The sequence below is a fragment of the Columba livia genome, chromosome 18 (assembly GCF_036013475.1).
Source record: "Columba livia isolate bColLiv1 breed racing homer chromosome 18, bColLiv1.pat.W.v2, whole genome shotgun sequence".
Taxonomy (NCBI): domain Eukaryota; kingdom Metazoa; phylum Chordata; class Aves; order Columbiformes; family Columbidae; genus Columba; species Columba livia.
Genome location: NC_088619.1, coordinates 9,265,695 through 9,280,230, shown reverse-complemented (window position 1 = coordinate 9,280,230; position 14,536 = coordinate 9,265,695). Strand labels below are relative to the sequence as shown.

At 46.6% G+C, this 14,536-nt stretch overlaps 1 protein-coding gene across 4 annotated transcripts in view; it reads right to left on the bottom strand.

Annotated features, from left to right (window-relative positions):
- Window positions 1-14,536, bottom strand: part of TMEM94 (transmembrane protein 94) — a 45,591-nt gene that overhangs the window by 2,885 nt on the left and 28,170 nt on the right. For all 4 annotated transcript variants that reach the window (XM_065034038.1, XM_065034040.1, XM_065034037.1 and 1 more), the window contains 16 exons: window positions 14,233-14,406; window positions 11,271-11,373; window positions 9,860-10,077; window positions 8,539-8,720; window positions 8,204-8,342; window positions 7,466-7,581; window positions 6,489-6,588; window positions 4,955-5,063; window positions 4,242-4,431; window positions 3,610-3,687; window positions 3,291-3,376; window positions 2,655-2,736; window positions 2,181-2,335; window positions 1,768-1,862; window positions 508-601; window positions 89-259 (listed from right to left, as the gene is read on the bottom strand). In XM_065034038.1, the coding sequence (XP_064890110.1) occupies window positions 89-259; window positions 508-601; window positions 1,768-1,862; window positions 2,181-2,335; window positions 2,655-2,736; window positions 3,291-3,376; window positions 3,610-3,687; window positions 4,242-4,431; window positions 4,955-5,063; window positions 6,489-6,588; window positions 7,466-7,581; window positions 8,204-8,342; window positions 8,539-8,720; window positions 9,860-10,077; window positions 11,271-11,373; window positions 14,233-14,406 (2,092 nt within the window). The remainder of the gene's footprint in view (window positions 1-88; window positions 260-507; window positions 602-1,767; window positions 1,863-2,180; window positions 2,336-2,654; window positions 2,737-3,290; window positions 3,377-3,609; window positions 3,688-4,241; window positions 4,432-4,954; window positions 5,064-6,488; window positions 6,589-7,465; window positions 7,582-8,203; window positions 8,343-8,538; window positions 8,721-9,859; window positions 10,078-11,270; window positions 11,374-14,232; window positions 14,407-14,536) is intronic.

Sequence of the window (14,536 nt, the reverse complement as noted above, 5' to 3'; positions counted from 1 at the left end):
TTATTCCCCACCCTGTTCCCTGTGCACCATTTTTCTGCAGCTCAAAGCCAGGCTGGAGTGAGGCTCCAGCTCTTTCTCTACCCTGTACCTGATTTCGTGCAGCTTGACAATCTCATTGATGATAACCACAAGGACCAAGGAAAGAAAACCCAGGAGCCATGAGACCGGAGAGATGGAAACGTGGTTAAAGGTCAATGAGGAATTGAGGTTTTCCCAGAGTTTCAGGTCCAGGACAGTCTGTGCCACTTGCCCCAGCAACCTAAGATCATAAACAGACACAGCAAATCTCAGTGGAGCCAACAAGCTTCCCCAGGATCTGTAGATCTGGGTTCAGACCCTGTAACACTCCTGAGTTTACAACAGAGACCTTTCACCAATTCAGCAGTGGAGAACAATTGCCATGTCCTATCATGTTCCTCAGCACCAGCAAACTGGTGCTGGAGCAGGTCTAGAGCCCTCCTTCCTCCAGCGCTGTGGAATTGCCTCATCAGGGCTGGGGATACTCACACAACAGCCACAGTGAGTGTCCACCACCGGTTGGAGAGGGGGCTCTTCTTCCACAACGGCTTGGTGCGATGGACGTGGGTGATGGATATGAACACTAAGGGGACAGATGGAAGAGGGGGTTATCTCTAGCATCACACACAGATACAATGCTTTACAATATACACCAGCCACTGTTACTCCAAAAGGATATGGGGTTTATGTCCCTGAAACCAACCTTTAATCTGAGGTCCTTTTAGACCAGACTCCACAGCCACACTGAGTCCCCAGATACGTAGGGTGTGAGGAAGGCAGTAGTAATACAGCACAGCCTTACTCACTGTGGGGGTCCCAGGGGTGGTTTGCAGCCTGGCACACTAAACTAGAGCAGGCAAAGGACCAGAACTAGGGAGCAGGGAGGTGGGAGATGCCCTTTTCTCTGAGTCACTGCAGGCCTGCACCAGTGGCAAACTCCAGCCTGGAGAAAGCTATTTAGCCAGAGACCCAGAGCTGTCTGCACAGCACACAGCATTTGCTCAGCTCTTGCTTGGGCTCTTCAAAACTGCACTTCCCACCCGCCAGGCAGAGCAGCCCTGCCTAACCTCAGTGGTCTGAAGGACACAAATCAATAATGCACACCACCTCTCTGCAAAGCAGAGCTGCCTGTCAAATTAAGAAGTGTTTCTGTTGGCCTGGACACCCCCGACATCTCAACATGTGATGCTTTGCCTGGCATCAAGGCACAGCACCCCATGACATGGTGGAAAGAGAGCAGAGACTCTTTAAGGTTGTCAGAGAGCAGCTGGACCTGCTCTGCCAGGCAATTGCGTGCAGGTGATGAGGGTCAACCAGGAGCTGGCTCCCCCTCCTTCCAGAGGGTTTAAAAAGGCTTCCAGCTCCAAGAGAGTCACAGCTGTACCAGTGCTATTTGGGTGAAGGAAATGGGGTGCTTCATAAAATAACAGCAGGCATATAAGGACTTTGGAGGCACAGAATACTTTTGGAGAGCTGCAGGATGCTGCAAGAAGGCAAAGAGGGATGCTGCTCTTCTGGGGAGACTGGAATCAGCACTTTACCAGGTTGGTAAAAGCTGAAGAATCAGCTCTGAATGTGCTGCCTTTAATCAGTTAGGGCAATGTTTAGTAAGATAAGGGGCTGATAGGCTACTGCACTGTCTGCTTTGACCATGGAGTTTGTGCTCTGGCATAGGGGGCAAAGAAAGAGGCAAAGGATGCAAGTTTTTGCCCAGAGTGGGGAAGGGGAGATCTGGGAACAGGGCCTTACCTGTGTGTAAAACAATCAGGCCAGCTGTGAGCTTCTGGGCTACAAGAAGAGCATTGGAAAATGTCCCAAACCAGTCAGGAGCACCATCAGCATTACTAGTAAATGAGAAGACACAGGAGAGAAGTCACCAGTGAGGACTTATGGTCTGGTCTGTTCCCATCAGGGCCATGTTCTCCTCTGATAGCTGAGAGAACCAAGTCTGAGCTTGGAGTCAGGCTGTCCCCAGGGGCAACAGTGAACAAGTGCCCCAAAGATGCAATTGTCAAGGCTATAGGGAGAGCACCCAGCCTGCTGTATAGCTGGATCATGCAAGAGTCTGAAGGTTGTTAGAGGGGAATCAGCCCTGCCTGGGAAGGGCAAGAGTCACAGGCCCTGTGGGGTGAACAGGGTGTGTGCCAGGCTCAGTTCCTCACCTGTGCAGCATGATGGAGGAGCAGGCTGTGAGATTGAGGCTGGTAGCGTTCACCTCTTTGCAGGACTCGTGCAGTGTGAACCCAAAGCAGATGAGACAGGAGCAGATGGTCAGGCTGAATTTCAGCAGGAAGCAGAACAGGAAGTAATGCTGAGTCTGTGAAGAAGGGAGAGGTGTGCGGATGACATGGGCATGTCACTGGCCCAGCATCCCCCACATGAACCATCAGGAATCAGTGGCTGCAAAAGACAAGCTGTGGTACAGATGAGATGCTGCACTGAGGATCTGCCCTGTGGGTGTGCTGGTACTAGGGATTCCCTTCCTGTCCATGACAGGCTTTTGGATCACACAGCTCATGCCATGGATCAGTTTACCAAGGCAGCTGGGAAGACACAGCGCCTCAGCTATGCGTTAATACTGGGACAAAGCAGCAGAGAAAAATACATGAACAATTTTGATCTGATGGGTCACTTACCTTCTTAGGAATGGAAGTCAAGTTTTTTCCTGTTGCCATGGTCATGATGGAGCTGTGGGGAGGCTTGCCCAGGAGTGAGATGCTGCGGAAAGGTAAGTTAATCTCAGTGGCAATTTCAGATACCAGAGCTATTTCTTTTTTAGATTTGTCAAACATTTGAACCCAAATAACCTCCTTGGACTGCTTGGAGCATGAGCATTTGTCTGGTTACTGCCTTAAGCGTATGCTGTAAAAGGTGTCATTCACAGCAGGTGCAGACAGGGAGAGAGGTGATCTCCATGTCTGATGGGGAAAACCCCCCATGGTACCCTGGCCTCTGCCTGACACTCCAGGTTGTCCATCACACTCCAGGCAGTGCAACATTATCAGGATTAGAAGATTATTTTTCTGCTGGAGGTTCAAGCCACAAGAAAACAGCAGTTTGCATGCAGGACTAACACAGCTGTACACAAATGCTCCCACTTGCATTTCCAAGCATCTTGCTAAAGCAGGTGCTTGCAGTAAACCTTACAGCTGCCTTAGCATGCTATGGCTGATGTCAGCTTTCTTTTATCAGGGACACAGTGAGGCTGGGGGACTGGTCCGTACATCCTGTGGGTGGGAGGCAGAAGATTCCACCCTGTCTCATAGACTCACCTGAGCAGTGGGTAGCAGAAACAGGAGAGCCACACGATATCTGTGGTGCTGAGGATGGGGGGCAGCTGCACCAGGCAAGAGAGGAACTGGACGGGAACAATCCAGAGAGAAGAACATGAGCAGTGCTGGGATAATCTAGATATTTAAGACTCCACTGTCCTCTCCCAAAACACTGGGATGAGCTGGTAACTAAGCTGTGTAAACCCAACTGAAGGCCACCTTCCTCTCTTGTGAGGCTACCCCACTGCAGCCACCCACATCCATGCTAGCACTCCTGTCCTCTGAGCTAAATGCTGTTCCTAGGAAGGCCAGGACTCACCTGAATGACAACCAAGGTCAGCTGGCACTGCAGCAGGAAGAGGAAACACTTGCGGATCCCATACGTTGCATGCCTGGCCTGGAAGGAAGCACAAGCCCTCAGAGCCCTTGTTGTGATGGGAGCAGTTATCGGCCAAGAGCAATTATTGGCAGGCAGGGGCAGAACATGTGGCCTGCAGGGGAAGTGGGAGGGGAGAGGATCCGGACACACTGTAAGCAAAAGGGGAAGGTATCCTGTCTAGATGCAGAGGCTGTGAAGGCAGAATTTAGCCAAAAGCTACGTTTGTTTAAACCTCCTGGCTTTTCTGGGCTAACACTTCTCCTTAGTGCTGCATTGTTGTCTGGCTAGGGATCTGTGCAAGTTTATACTTTATCCAGTTGAACAATATTCATGTTCTGTTGCCACAAAGCACCATTCCCAAACCATCCCCTACACTTTGGACCAGCAAGGCCAGGCAGGAACAGCATCGCTGTTGTGCTTCCTGAACAAAAGGACAGGAGACATGAGAAAAGCTAATGCTGGCAGCTTACTGTAGGCAACTCGATATGGATGTTCACATCAGCTCCTGGCTTTGCTCTTTGTGAGCTGCAGGCAGTGTGGTGAGTACTAGAGAGAGGATAGGCCTGGCTTACCTGCTCTATCAGCCTGATGATGCTGGTACTCTCCTCTTGGCGGAAGGACATGGAACAAGGCAGGCTGTTGAGCTGCCCTGAGAGCTGCAGTGGGGTGAGCTCATCAGAGACGTGTGTCATGGTCGTGCTGGTGGTGTAGCCAAAAGTCTCCCAGGAGCAGCGAGATGGGTAGAGAGGGTCCAGTGCTATACTACAAGGACAGCACAGCAGCATTAGTGAAAGTCCTCATCCCAGAGGAAAAACTACATTTCATTGCAGCCCAGCTTGTAAAGTTGTGCTGTGCCACCTCTGTCTGCCTTGCTGGTAGAGAAGTCCTGAGCTGTGACATGAGTTTAGGATCAATATCCCTAGACTTGCAGTTATTCCCAGAGAATAACAAACATTTGGGTTTGCGGCTCAATATCAACAAATTGGTTGATTCAGAGGGGCCCTTTGACTGTTTTACCCAATAAGAAGCATTTGTAATGCCAGTTGGTGCACAATAGTTCAGCATGCAAGAGTAATGGCTTCCTTTCAAGGATGGAGAGAAATATCACTGTGTGTCAAGAGACCTAAGTAATCAACCCACCCAATACCACCCAAATGTCCCATATGGAGACAACTACAGCTAATAATGGACAAAGCAGCTGCAAGCATCCCCCTGCATGATCCACAGGTCTGGTATGACCTGTGGCTGAGCACTCACTAAGCTGGAGGACTGGATCCTGCCCCACCTGATATCACTCTGCAGGAAGAGGCAGCTGTTCCGCAGGTTGGCAGAGCTTCCCAGACAGCAAGTCACCTCCCCGTACTCCTGCATGATCTTGATCATCTCACACATGGCTGCAAAGGGACAGAAGGAAAAACAGTGTGTTATTTCATTATGCACACAAAGATAAATGTGTCACACACCCTTTCCAGTCTGGATAACAAGCAATTAGATCTCTTAAAGTCAGCCCAACCGATATTCATCAGTCATGTCTGGTGAGATCCAAAGTCAAAGTATACAATTAGATAGCTAATTAATTGCAGCCCAAGTGCCCTGGCTCCCTGTCTCCTGTAGGAATTGAATTGTGATTCACAGAACTGTGACCCAGAGATCTGTACCTCTAGCACATCTTTTTCTGACCAGAGCTGTATGTATAGCCTGGGTACATAACACAGATGGCTTCAGCATCAAATGGCCTTGTTAGATGAGAGCAAAAATTAAATAAACCTCAATAATTCAAACCTTAAATATTTTAAATTCTGCTCAGGAACACATTGCTACTGTTGTAAGTCTAAAGGAACAGAGGGAATATAATAAACCACTCTAAAAGCAGTGCCATGTCTGGCCATGCTCAGAACCAGCCCCTGTTCCTGCACTCCCACCAGCCTCCATCAATCTTTTTATCAACATCCTCCCAGGGCCTCTAAATCAAAGCTGCTGTTTGATCAGATTTTTCTTCTGTAGCTCTGTGCACAGTGTTCTGTGTGTATATGTATTTTCTAGAATGCTCCAGGCAAAAAAGAAAATCCAAACCCACTCTCTGCAGATTCCTGTGTAAGCAACTTATCTAAATGACTGGTGCATCTGGATCTGCAGCACAGTGAGGGGTCAGATGAAGTGAGAAACTGTCACTTCTGTCAAAAAGGGAGAGAAAATCTACTGGGTGCTGAATGTCTGGGCGGTTTGAGCTGTGACTGGTTCTCACCGGCACTCTGTAAACTGTGCCCAGAGGTACAAAATGTAGACTGGACAGGTATTAGCCAGCTGAACACTCAGGCCCTTTCTTAAATAAAATCGTATCTCTCAGAGAGATAAGGAAATCTTGTCCTTCCTGGTCTCTACAATCAAAAACTCTGCAAAGCAGCAGAAGGTGTTAATAGCAACTGCCAGAGGAAAATGCTTCTGGGAAGTGATTTCTGAGTTATATAAGACAGCGAGAGTTGCAAGCAGAGATTAAAGTCTCCTAGCACACTGATAATGCTTATTTAATAAAAGGCAGTAGCATTTTGGATGTTTGCTTTTGTGTCTCTTCTGAATGCAAATTGAAAGGAGTCTTCTTAATCCAATCCTGTAGCTAGGTAACAGCTGCATTAAAACAAAGTTGACGCCTGGCTTCCCACAGGTAGCAACAGCAACAATAATATCAAAATGCTCTTCTAGATTTCCGGACTGAATCCTCTTCCCTTTACCCATGTCCACACCCAGATGAGCCAGAGCAAGTGGATGAGGAAGGTGTTAACGGGGAGGAGCAGGACAGAGCCAGGCTGTGTGCCACTTACTCTCCGGAGTGCAGTCTGTGAAGAGGGGCACCAGCAAAGGCACATTGTCAATGTTCTGCAGGTGAGGTCTCACCTGGTGGATCCCCCGTGGGAGTTTGGCCTGAAAAAGAGAAAGAAAAGACTAAGCAGGAGAGTGTGTGCGAGGGAGGGGCATCTCAGTGGGAACTGTCGAAACGAGAATTACGATTCCCAGAATTATGCACCTTCAAGATCGGACACAAACTGACATCCTTGAAGACAGAGGGTGGCTTTCCCAAGCCACTGTAGAATGTCTTCTGTTGAAGTTCTACACTGACACGCCAAGCTGCCCGTGTTCACCCTCAAGGTGTGTAAGATCAGCATGATAAAACAGTGCTTGAGAATTTTTAAGGACTGTGTGCAGAATATAGTCAGAGAATATGTGCTGTCTCCCAGCACCTAGATCTCCTATTTCAATTGCAGCCACACCAATACACAGCAAAGGGAGGGTTCTTCCTTTCTATAAACAGGCCTAATAGTTGTTTTTGTTTTGGTGTTTTGTGGGTTTTTTTGTGTTGTTTAAATCTGCATCACTCTTTGATATTCCTGTAACCTTTGCTGAGCATGTCTGAGTTCCTTATGAGGCAGGAAGAGCTTGTCCTGCACTCTGAGTAATGGGCAGCACCAGCTATAGCTTATATGTGGAGGAGACAAAAAGTTCCTTCTGTCCCACATTCCCACTCCCTGCCCAGCACAGATGTGGCTCTCAAGACCACCCCACGTGTGGTCATTTCTATTCCTAAACTCCAGAGAAAAGAAATGTTCAGCAAAAGTAATTGTATGAGAGAATCCCAAACTTGCTGAGCTCTAGATACCCAGCTGGAAGGGGCTGGGGGGAATGGGGAGTCCCAAAGAAACCCAGTCAGTCAGGCTTCAAAGAGGAATTCCCTCTGGGAGTAATGAGTTGATAGTGCTGAACATGACGACAGCACAAGGTGTATAGGGAGAGGTGGCCTCACCCTGTTACAGTCCTCCAGGAAACTGGGGATATCGCTGTCTGTTGGCTGAAAGCTGATGAGATCTGAGTGCCCTTCCTCTTCCATCAGCAGAAGCCCCTCCACATCATCTCGAGAAACTGGAGCAGAGAGAAACAGCATAAACAATAAGCACAAACCTGCCTCTGCCACCCACATGGTATAGTCACGTGGCACTGCAGAAGCCAGGAAACGTGAGGCCTGATTTTCTAGGTTCGCAACACTTGGATCCCACTCAGTCATCTAAAATGCAGTATTTTCAGATGACTAATCTGCTCAGAGGTAGATTTGTGAGTCCAGTCTGTGCTCTTTTGAGACATGATAGTTTAACTGTTCTGCTCTCTTTTTTTCTTCTAGGGGAAGAAGAGAGTTAAGAAATCCCACCTGAAGTCAGAGAAAAGAGTAACACACAGGTAAGAGACTCTCAGTGGCTCAACCAGGGCCTCAGCAAGACTCAAAAGCACTAATGAGCAGTTGTAAAATCTTGGCAGCTGGTGCAGAGAAGGATGTTTGTTTCCAAAAACTGTGTTAATGACTGGGTAGAGAGGCTATATGTGTACAGCTCTCTCACTCACACACACACACCTCAGGCCCATCCAGTTTTGTGCTCAGAGCTCTGAAGGATGAGGTGTCTGGTGAGGACACAGGAACCTATGAAGGGGTTTAAAAGAACCATTCAGGAAACATGTGGCATTCAAAGTGGCTTAGGCGCAGTTCTCTCACCCTGATGTAGGTCATCGTGCAGAGAGCCGGCGTGGCTGGGGCTAGAGGGAGGGATCTCTGAGCCAGGCACATCACCGTTGGGCGTTAAAGATATGTGGCAATTCCAGCCAGTCTCAAGACCCATCTTCTCAGCAAACACCTGTAGGAGGGCAGACAGAAGATTTCAGTGTAGCTGTGCAGGCCAGAGTGTTGCAGACCAAGGCTATATTGGAGTGTAGGTACCTTCTGGACCCATTAGTGAGCTGAATCAGATTAACCTTAGATTGCACTGGAGCCAAACTCTCCAGACAAACAGGGGACATGCAGGTTCAGGGGGTTCAGCAAAGACAGCTTACCTTGCTTTTGAGCTCATCTTCTAGGGAGAAGTAGACAAAACGAATGCAGGCATTGACCAGTCCATCAATGAGGCGGACAATGTCGAGACGGGCCTGATACTGGGATGAGACCATTCCCATGAAGATCTGTCCGCTCAGAGCCTGGATACAGTCTTCTTTCTCCATCACTTCCCCAATCCCTTCTTCAGGCATGCAAACAACACGCAGTCACATTGAGACACAGGGGTCACATGTGCATCAGATACCCAGAAACATGCAGATACAGACATGCAGAAGGAAAGATCAGGAGATATCCATTTGTCCCAGCATACCCAATCACAGAAACAGTTTCAGGACACCCACATACGTGACCAAGGATACAAATTGCATGGAAAAGAAAAAGACAAAACAGAAGACAGGGATCAGCCACAAGGAACTGGGCAGAAAGGTGGAAGATGTTTGCTGCCTAATGTTCACATGTGCATTTTAAACACGTCATATTGTGCTTAAACAACATGGTAAGCCTAGCTGAGGCAGCGTGGCGTCAGAGTACGAGAGGCTGATGCAAAGCAGCTGGATCATGTTCCCTCCAGCAACATTGCAGACACTCCCAAAGAGCCTGCAAAGGCTCTGTGACAGGTTTGCTTCACCATCGGCCTGTGGTGAAGGGGAGGTGGATGCAGCGCAAAGAAGCAAATAATGAAACGCTTCACGCAGTTACAAAGCTTGCCACGGGTGGGACTGAAAAGTGTTTTGAAAACACTGTCACAACTGCCTCTCAGCTTTTGGAAACCCCATTATTCACATTTTACAGAATGAGAAACCAAGGTGGAAAGATTAAGACTGGTTTTCCAAAAAAGCCTCCTGGAGTTACGTCATGGCATGTGCTTATTTCTCAGTTTCCGTTGCTGTTCTGGAGGAGATGCACAATTCATCTCGTGGGAAACAGTTCCTCAGCACAGCAACAGAATCCATCAGAGGACAGTCACGTACCACCATACATTTAATTCATTTGAAAATCTCGGCATATGTGATTTCCATAAAATTAGACAAACAGTGAACAAAGTATTGGAATACACAGAAGTCTTGACTCTCAGTTGTTTGCTTTAAGATATAGACTTCCCACAAGTACAAAAATTTATCTGCGAGCTTCAATAACTTAACTAGAAACATACCTACCAGCTGCTACTTCCTCTGGAAATTCATCTACTTCAGTAATCCTTAGTTCTCAGTTTCCATCTGCTACTTTGAATAACAATGTTCTTACAGCTCTAGACTGATGAGAAAGCAAGCACCTGGCCCAGCAGCAGATCTGAGTATAGACCGTGCAGAAAACACGTACCATCTGAGCTCCAGCTATTCCTCCGACTGCTCTGTTTGATGGGGGTGGTTCCGGGGAGATCACAGCATGTGAAGATCGCGCTCTGCCCAGGGACCTGCACCAGTTCTATGCACTTGCCATTGAGCTGGGAGGACAAGGCACAATGCATTGGCTTGTATGCAAAGGCAGAGCAGTATCCTGAGAGGCAGGCGCGCTGGTAGAAATCTAACACCTTCTTCCTATATAGAAGAGACCAAAAAAACAGAGTTAGCAGAAATGCTCCAAACATACACTGTAGTTCAATGCAGAAATCAACAGTTGGCTATTTGAGAAAATGTGTTCCATGAGGAGCGGTCGGAGATTCTGAAAAGCCTTTCCTTACTGTTTCTGCATTCTCTAAGCGGCAGGCGCTACGTGGCACCAAAACCACAGATTCCAACAGGGGCAGTGGTGAATGTTTCTGTTTGCCCATCAGACAGATTGATGAGTATGAACACAGTACTCTTTGAATACACTTATTAATATAATATGCTCTATATGGCTGCCAGATGTCTCCAAGGAAGTTCACTGCACGACAGCAGAAGCTTAATTCATCAGAGAAAATTTGTCTGTAGGGAGATAAACACCAAGGAAGGAACTGACAGCTCTGTAGCAGACTTTTCTCCTATTGCCTTTCAAAGTTTGGGTCCCAGGAGAGAGACATATGTGAAGTCTCCATTTAGTCAATATTCAGTCGCTGGAATAGTGTGAAGTTCGTTCTCTACACTGAACTCACAAAGGTAACAAGTTAGATTATACATGGGATTTTTCATTGGTTTCTAAGATTATAAATATTCTAGAAAGGAGCAGCGGGGTGTTTCTTACATGGTAGGCAGACTTCAAATAACAACGTGCTGCTAGTCAACGAAACTAAACATTACTGGCCTGCTCTGCTAGCAGGAACAGAAATTCAGCCTGTAGATGAAAACGCAACAGACACTGTCAGATATTTCAGCAGGACTAAAAGGGTGTGATGTGTTGTGGTGGACTGGTTTGAAGCTGTCAACAGCAAGTAGAACTGATCGCTTTGCGTGTCATATAAGACAAGGCATTTGTCTTATACAACAAATTCTCTGCCACCACCATTTGGCCTTATTATAATTGACTGTCCTACAGTGCGTACAGAGTCCACTCGTAAGAGGCTGACATGTTAACAGAGTAAGAAGTCACTTAGTCTTGCAGTCCAGCAGTTGCTTGTTGCTATTTAATCTTTTACTTTGCTATAATGATAACAAATATTATAAGCTGAGATGTCTTATGTTCATGAACTACTTGAAGCTTCTACTAAATAGCTTAACAAGCATAAGTAAAAGCAATTTTAACAAAGAGTGGCCAAGTTTCCTCTGCCATTTATCTGCAGCTCCTAAATGCAAAAAATGACAAAGCTGCCCACCTGTCAGAGCCAGAGAGGGGGTAGATATCGGTACCGTCCCAAAAATCTGTGCAGGCCTCGAGGATGATGTCAGCTGTCCCATGAGAAAACATCTGCTCAGTGCCTGAAGTGTAGGAGAACAAAGAGTCAGCATCGCACAGACAGGCACCCAGGAAAGGGATGTCATACCCACTGCTCCCTTATTTGTTAAAAGTGAGTGTTCCCACAAACCGCCTTGCTGCACTCCATATATCCCCTTTCCTCTGTTAAAAGTCTTCAGTCTCCATTAAGAAATTATTCAAGACTGGATGATATGTATTCACCCGCTATTTGCCTGAGAGTTCAAACAAGGCTGTGATAAAATGTGAGCCATGTAGTCAGTTCCTATTCTCCCCTTACACTGTGTAACAATTCTGCTCCTACAAAAGGTGGAATAATATCTTGTTCCTGTATCCAACAAAGCAGAAGAAAGAATATTCCTGTGTGCCTCTTCTCATGAGAGTACAAGCACTGGTGATGAACCTACAGGGATCAAAGTCTGCCTACCCTGGAAAGTGCATTCAATTTAAGGCCAGATGTGGATCTGAAAGGTAAGAGCTATTCTTGAATACCTTCCATTTGAATAGTAGAAGATAATTTAACAGTGTGACTCATTAGATAGCAGCCTGTTTTACAAAGGGTCCTGAAAATGCATTAAATCAGGATGGGTCAAAAGTTCAACATAACAGACTCTAAAAATGTAACTCACGTTGTGATCAGGGAAGAACTGAAAATCAATGCATACCACAGCTTGCTCTGTTCCACGCCCCCACCACTTTTCTCTTTAATACAGACCTAAAATCTCACATTCCCTCTCGTAGACAGGGGTGTTAAGAAGTGTTTCCCAAAGGTGTGCGATGTCACTTGTCTGATGCACGTCCCAGGCACAGGACACAAGTTAAAGGACGCAGGGCTGCCTCCCTCTCCACACTGCCTGCTCCCTTTCATTAGCACTGGGACATTACTATTGCACGCACGTAGACTTCTCTGTCTAGGTTCCCTCCTCCAGCTGCTCTGTGACTTTGCCCCCAACAGCTTCAAAGCTGATCTAATGAAAAAAACATCACTGCCAAGAAAAATGAGCCCAAAGGCTTCTTGCAGGCATTGTTGCTGACTGCAAATGCTCACACTAGCCGGGGAAATCAAGAGCCAAGAATACCCACTCACGCAGACCAGGCAGGGACCTTCAGGAACACTGGAGGACTTTCCAAAACACAGCAGCTCTCTGCTTTCTGCTATAAATAGTCATCACACGCCAAGTTTATCAGCATAACAAACCTCCAAGACGAATAGGAGCTGTGTGCAAAGAAGGAGCCTGTTTCAGGGACACAAAGGAGTACTTGTGCATGGCTCTCGTTATTTTATTGTATAAACACCTAATCCTTCCCACCTTGTTTCTATGCTCAGATAGTCCCTGCTAGGAAAGAGGGAACGAGATGTTTCATGCAAAATCTATGGCCTGGACACAGAGCAAGAGCTTGCAGATGACCACACACACACATACAGCCCGATGTTCATACCTGACAGCAATTGCAATTCATTTCCCATTCATACCGTCAGCATCCCACACGACAGTCCTCTGAGGGGTAAATGACAGTGACAGCACGCACTGCAAACTGTCATTGCCAGTTAAGTGACCGCAGCCTCTTCCCTTCCTAAATCATAAACTCAAACAGCAGGATTTCTCTGGCATAAGGGAGAAAACTAATGAATAGGAAATGAATATAGCCAGGCATTCATGACTGCTGGGACTCCTTAGGAAGAACCAAGTCGCTACAGCCGAGCCAGAGAGACAGAGCACGAGGAATGTGAGAGTGCAGCTGTAGCAAGGGAAGACAGAGGTGGTATCAAGCCATTTTAATCTGCTGAAGATGTCGGTGAGCTCCTCATTTCTATATGGTTACTATGGATTTGGGATGAACGCTACCAGATGGTGAGACACACATTTCAATGGAAGAGCAAGGGAACTGGAGAGAAGGCACCTCCTATTTCTGCTACAGCTGTAGAATTTATTATGTATTGCCTTTTGACTTCAGCTCATCATGGGAGTGGGTGGATTCAAAAATTTACTGACAATGTATCCAGAGAGGTTAGTTATGATCATATTGTTTGACTCTTCTGCATAAACAGAGCCATTTGATTTCAACTAATACTATCTGCATAGTCCATTATTTCTGGTTGTACACATTTCAAGGGACAAGAGTGTCACGTGAGAAGTGTTCCAATGGTTAACTAATCCCGCTGGCCAAATTCCTCTTAGAATTTACTCCAGACAGCATAATCCAGGTCACACAAGTATTCGTCTGAGCTCCGGCCTCTAAACTAAACCGTTTAAAAATGAGGATAAGGAGTTGAAATGAGGCAACATTAAAGGTTTTTCCCTACACTAAGAATCTCAGCATCAGAAAACTTATTGCTCACAAAGGCAAGACAGCAGCCATCAGGGCAAAGCTCCTGCCCAGATCAAGATAGACATTTAAGAAGAATTGGTCAAGAGAAGACAGTTTACCTGGTAAATCTCTGGCCAGTATAATAATAATAATCATATTTCAGATTCAATATTGAACATATGTCAACTCCAGAGAGCCAAGTTCAGTCAATTTAAGGTATTATGAAGAGGCTAAGAGCTCTGACAGGCAAGCTGTTAAATCTTGCTGAGGTGCTTTAAGAACTTGTGGTGTCCAGCTGTACGTCCTTTCCATCCTAGCCTGTTGCAACCAGAACAGGAAGGAGTAGCTGGAGTGGAAAAACCTGCATGGCTTCAGGTGTTGTATTCATGGTCACAAGATTGCATGGGATTTCTGTGATTTCTTATTAGTATACAATACAGAAATAGACTATGCAACATAATACACTAGACAACTCATGAAGATAATGATTATGATTTGGGTTATCAGAAGGATGAGCATCTCGAGTGGATGTCCAAAGGAAGGGGCAGCCTTACTGGTCGTGGTGTCCTTCACGAAGAGGTTAATCATGTGGCTCAGGGGTGGTCTCCTCTTGGTGATTGATGAAAGCTTCCCCAGGATTGTTTCCTTAACCATCTCATCACTTGGCAAGCGGTACAAGGCCAAATAGTTCTCCTGCTTGAACAGATCTTTAGCACCTGGTGTGAAACCTAAAATATTAACATAAGGAGGAGAAAAATTAGGCTCTAACCAAAGCAAAAGAAAGGTCCTCTCTCCTGCTTCTGTGCCATCCAGTTTGCCTGTGCACATTTTGTCATCTCCTCAGCAACAGGCAGCTGG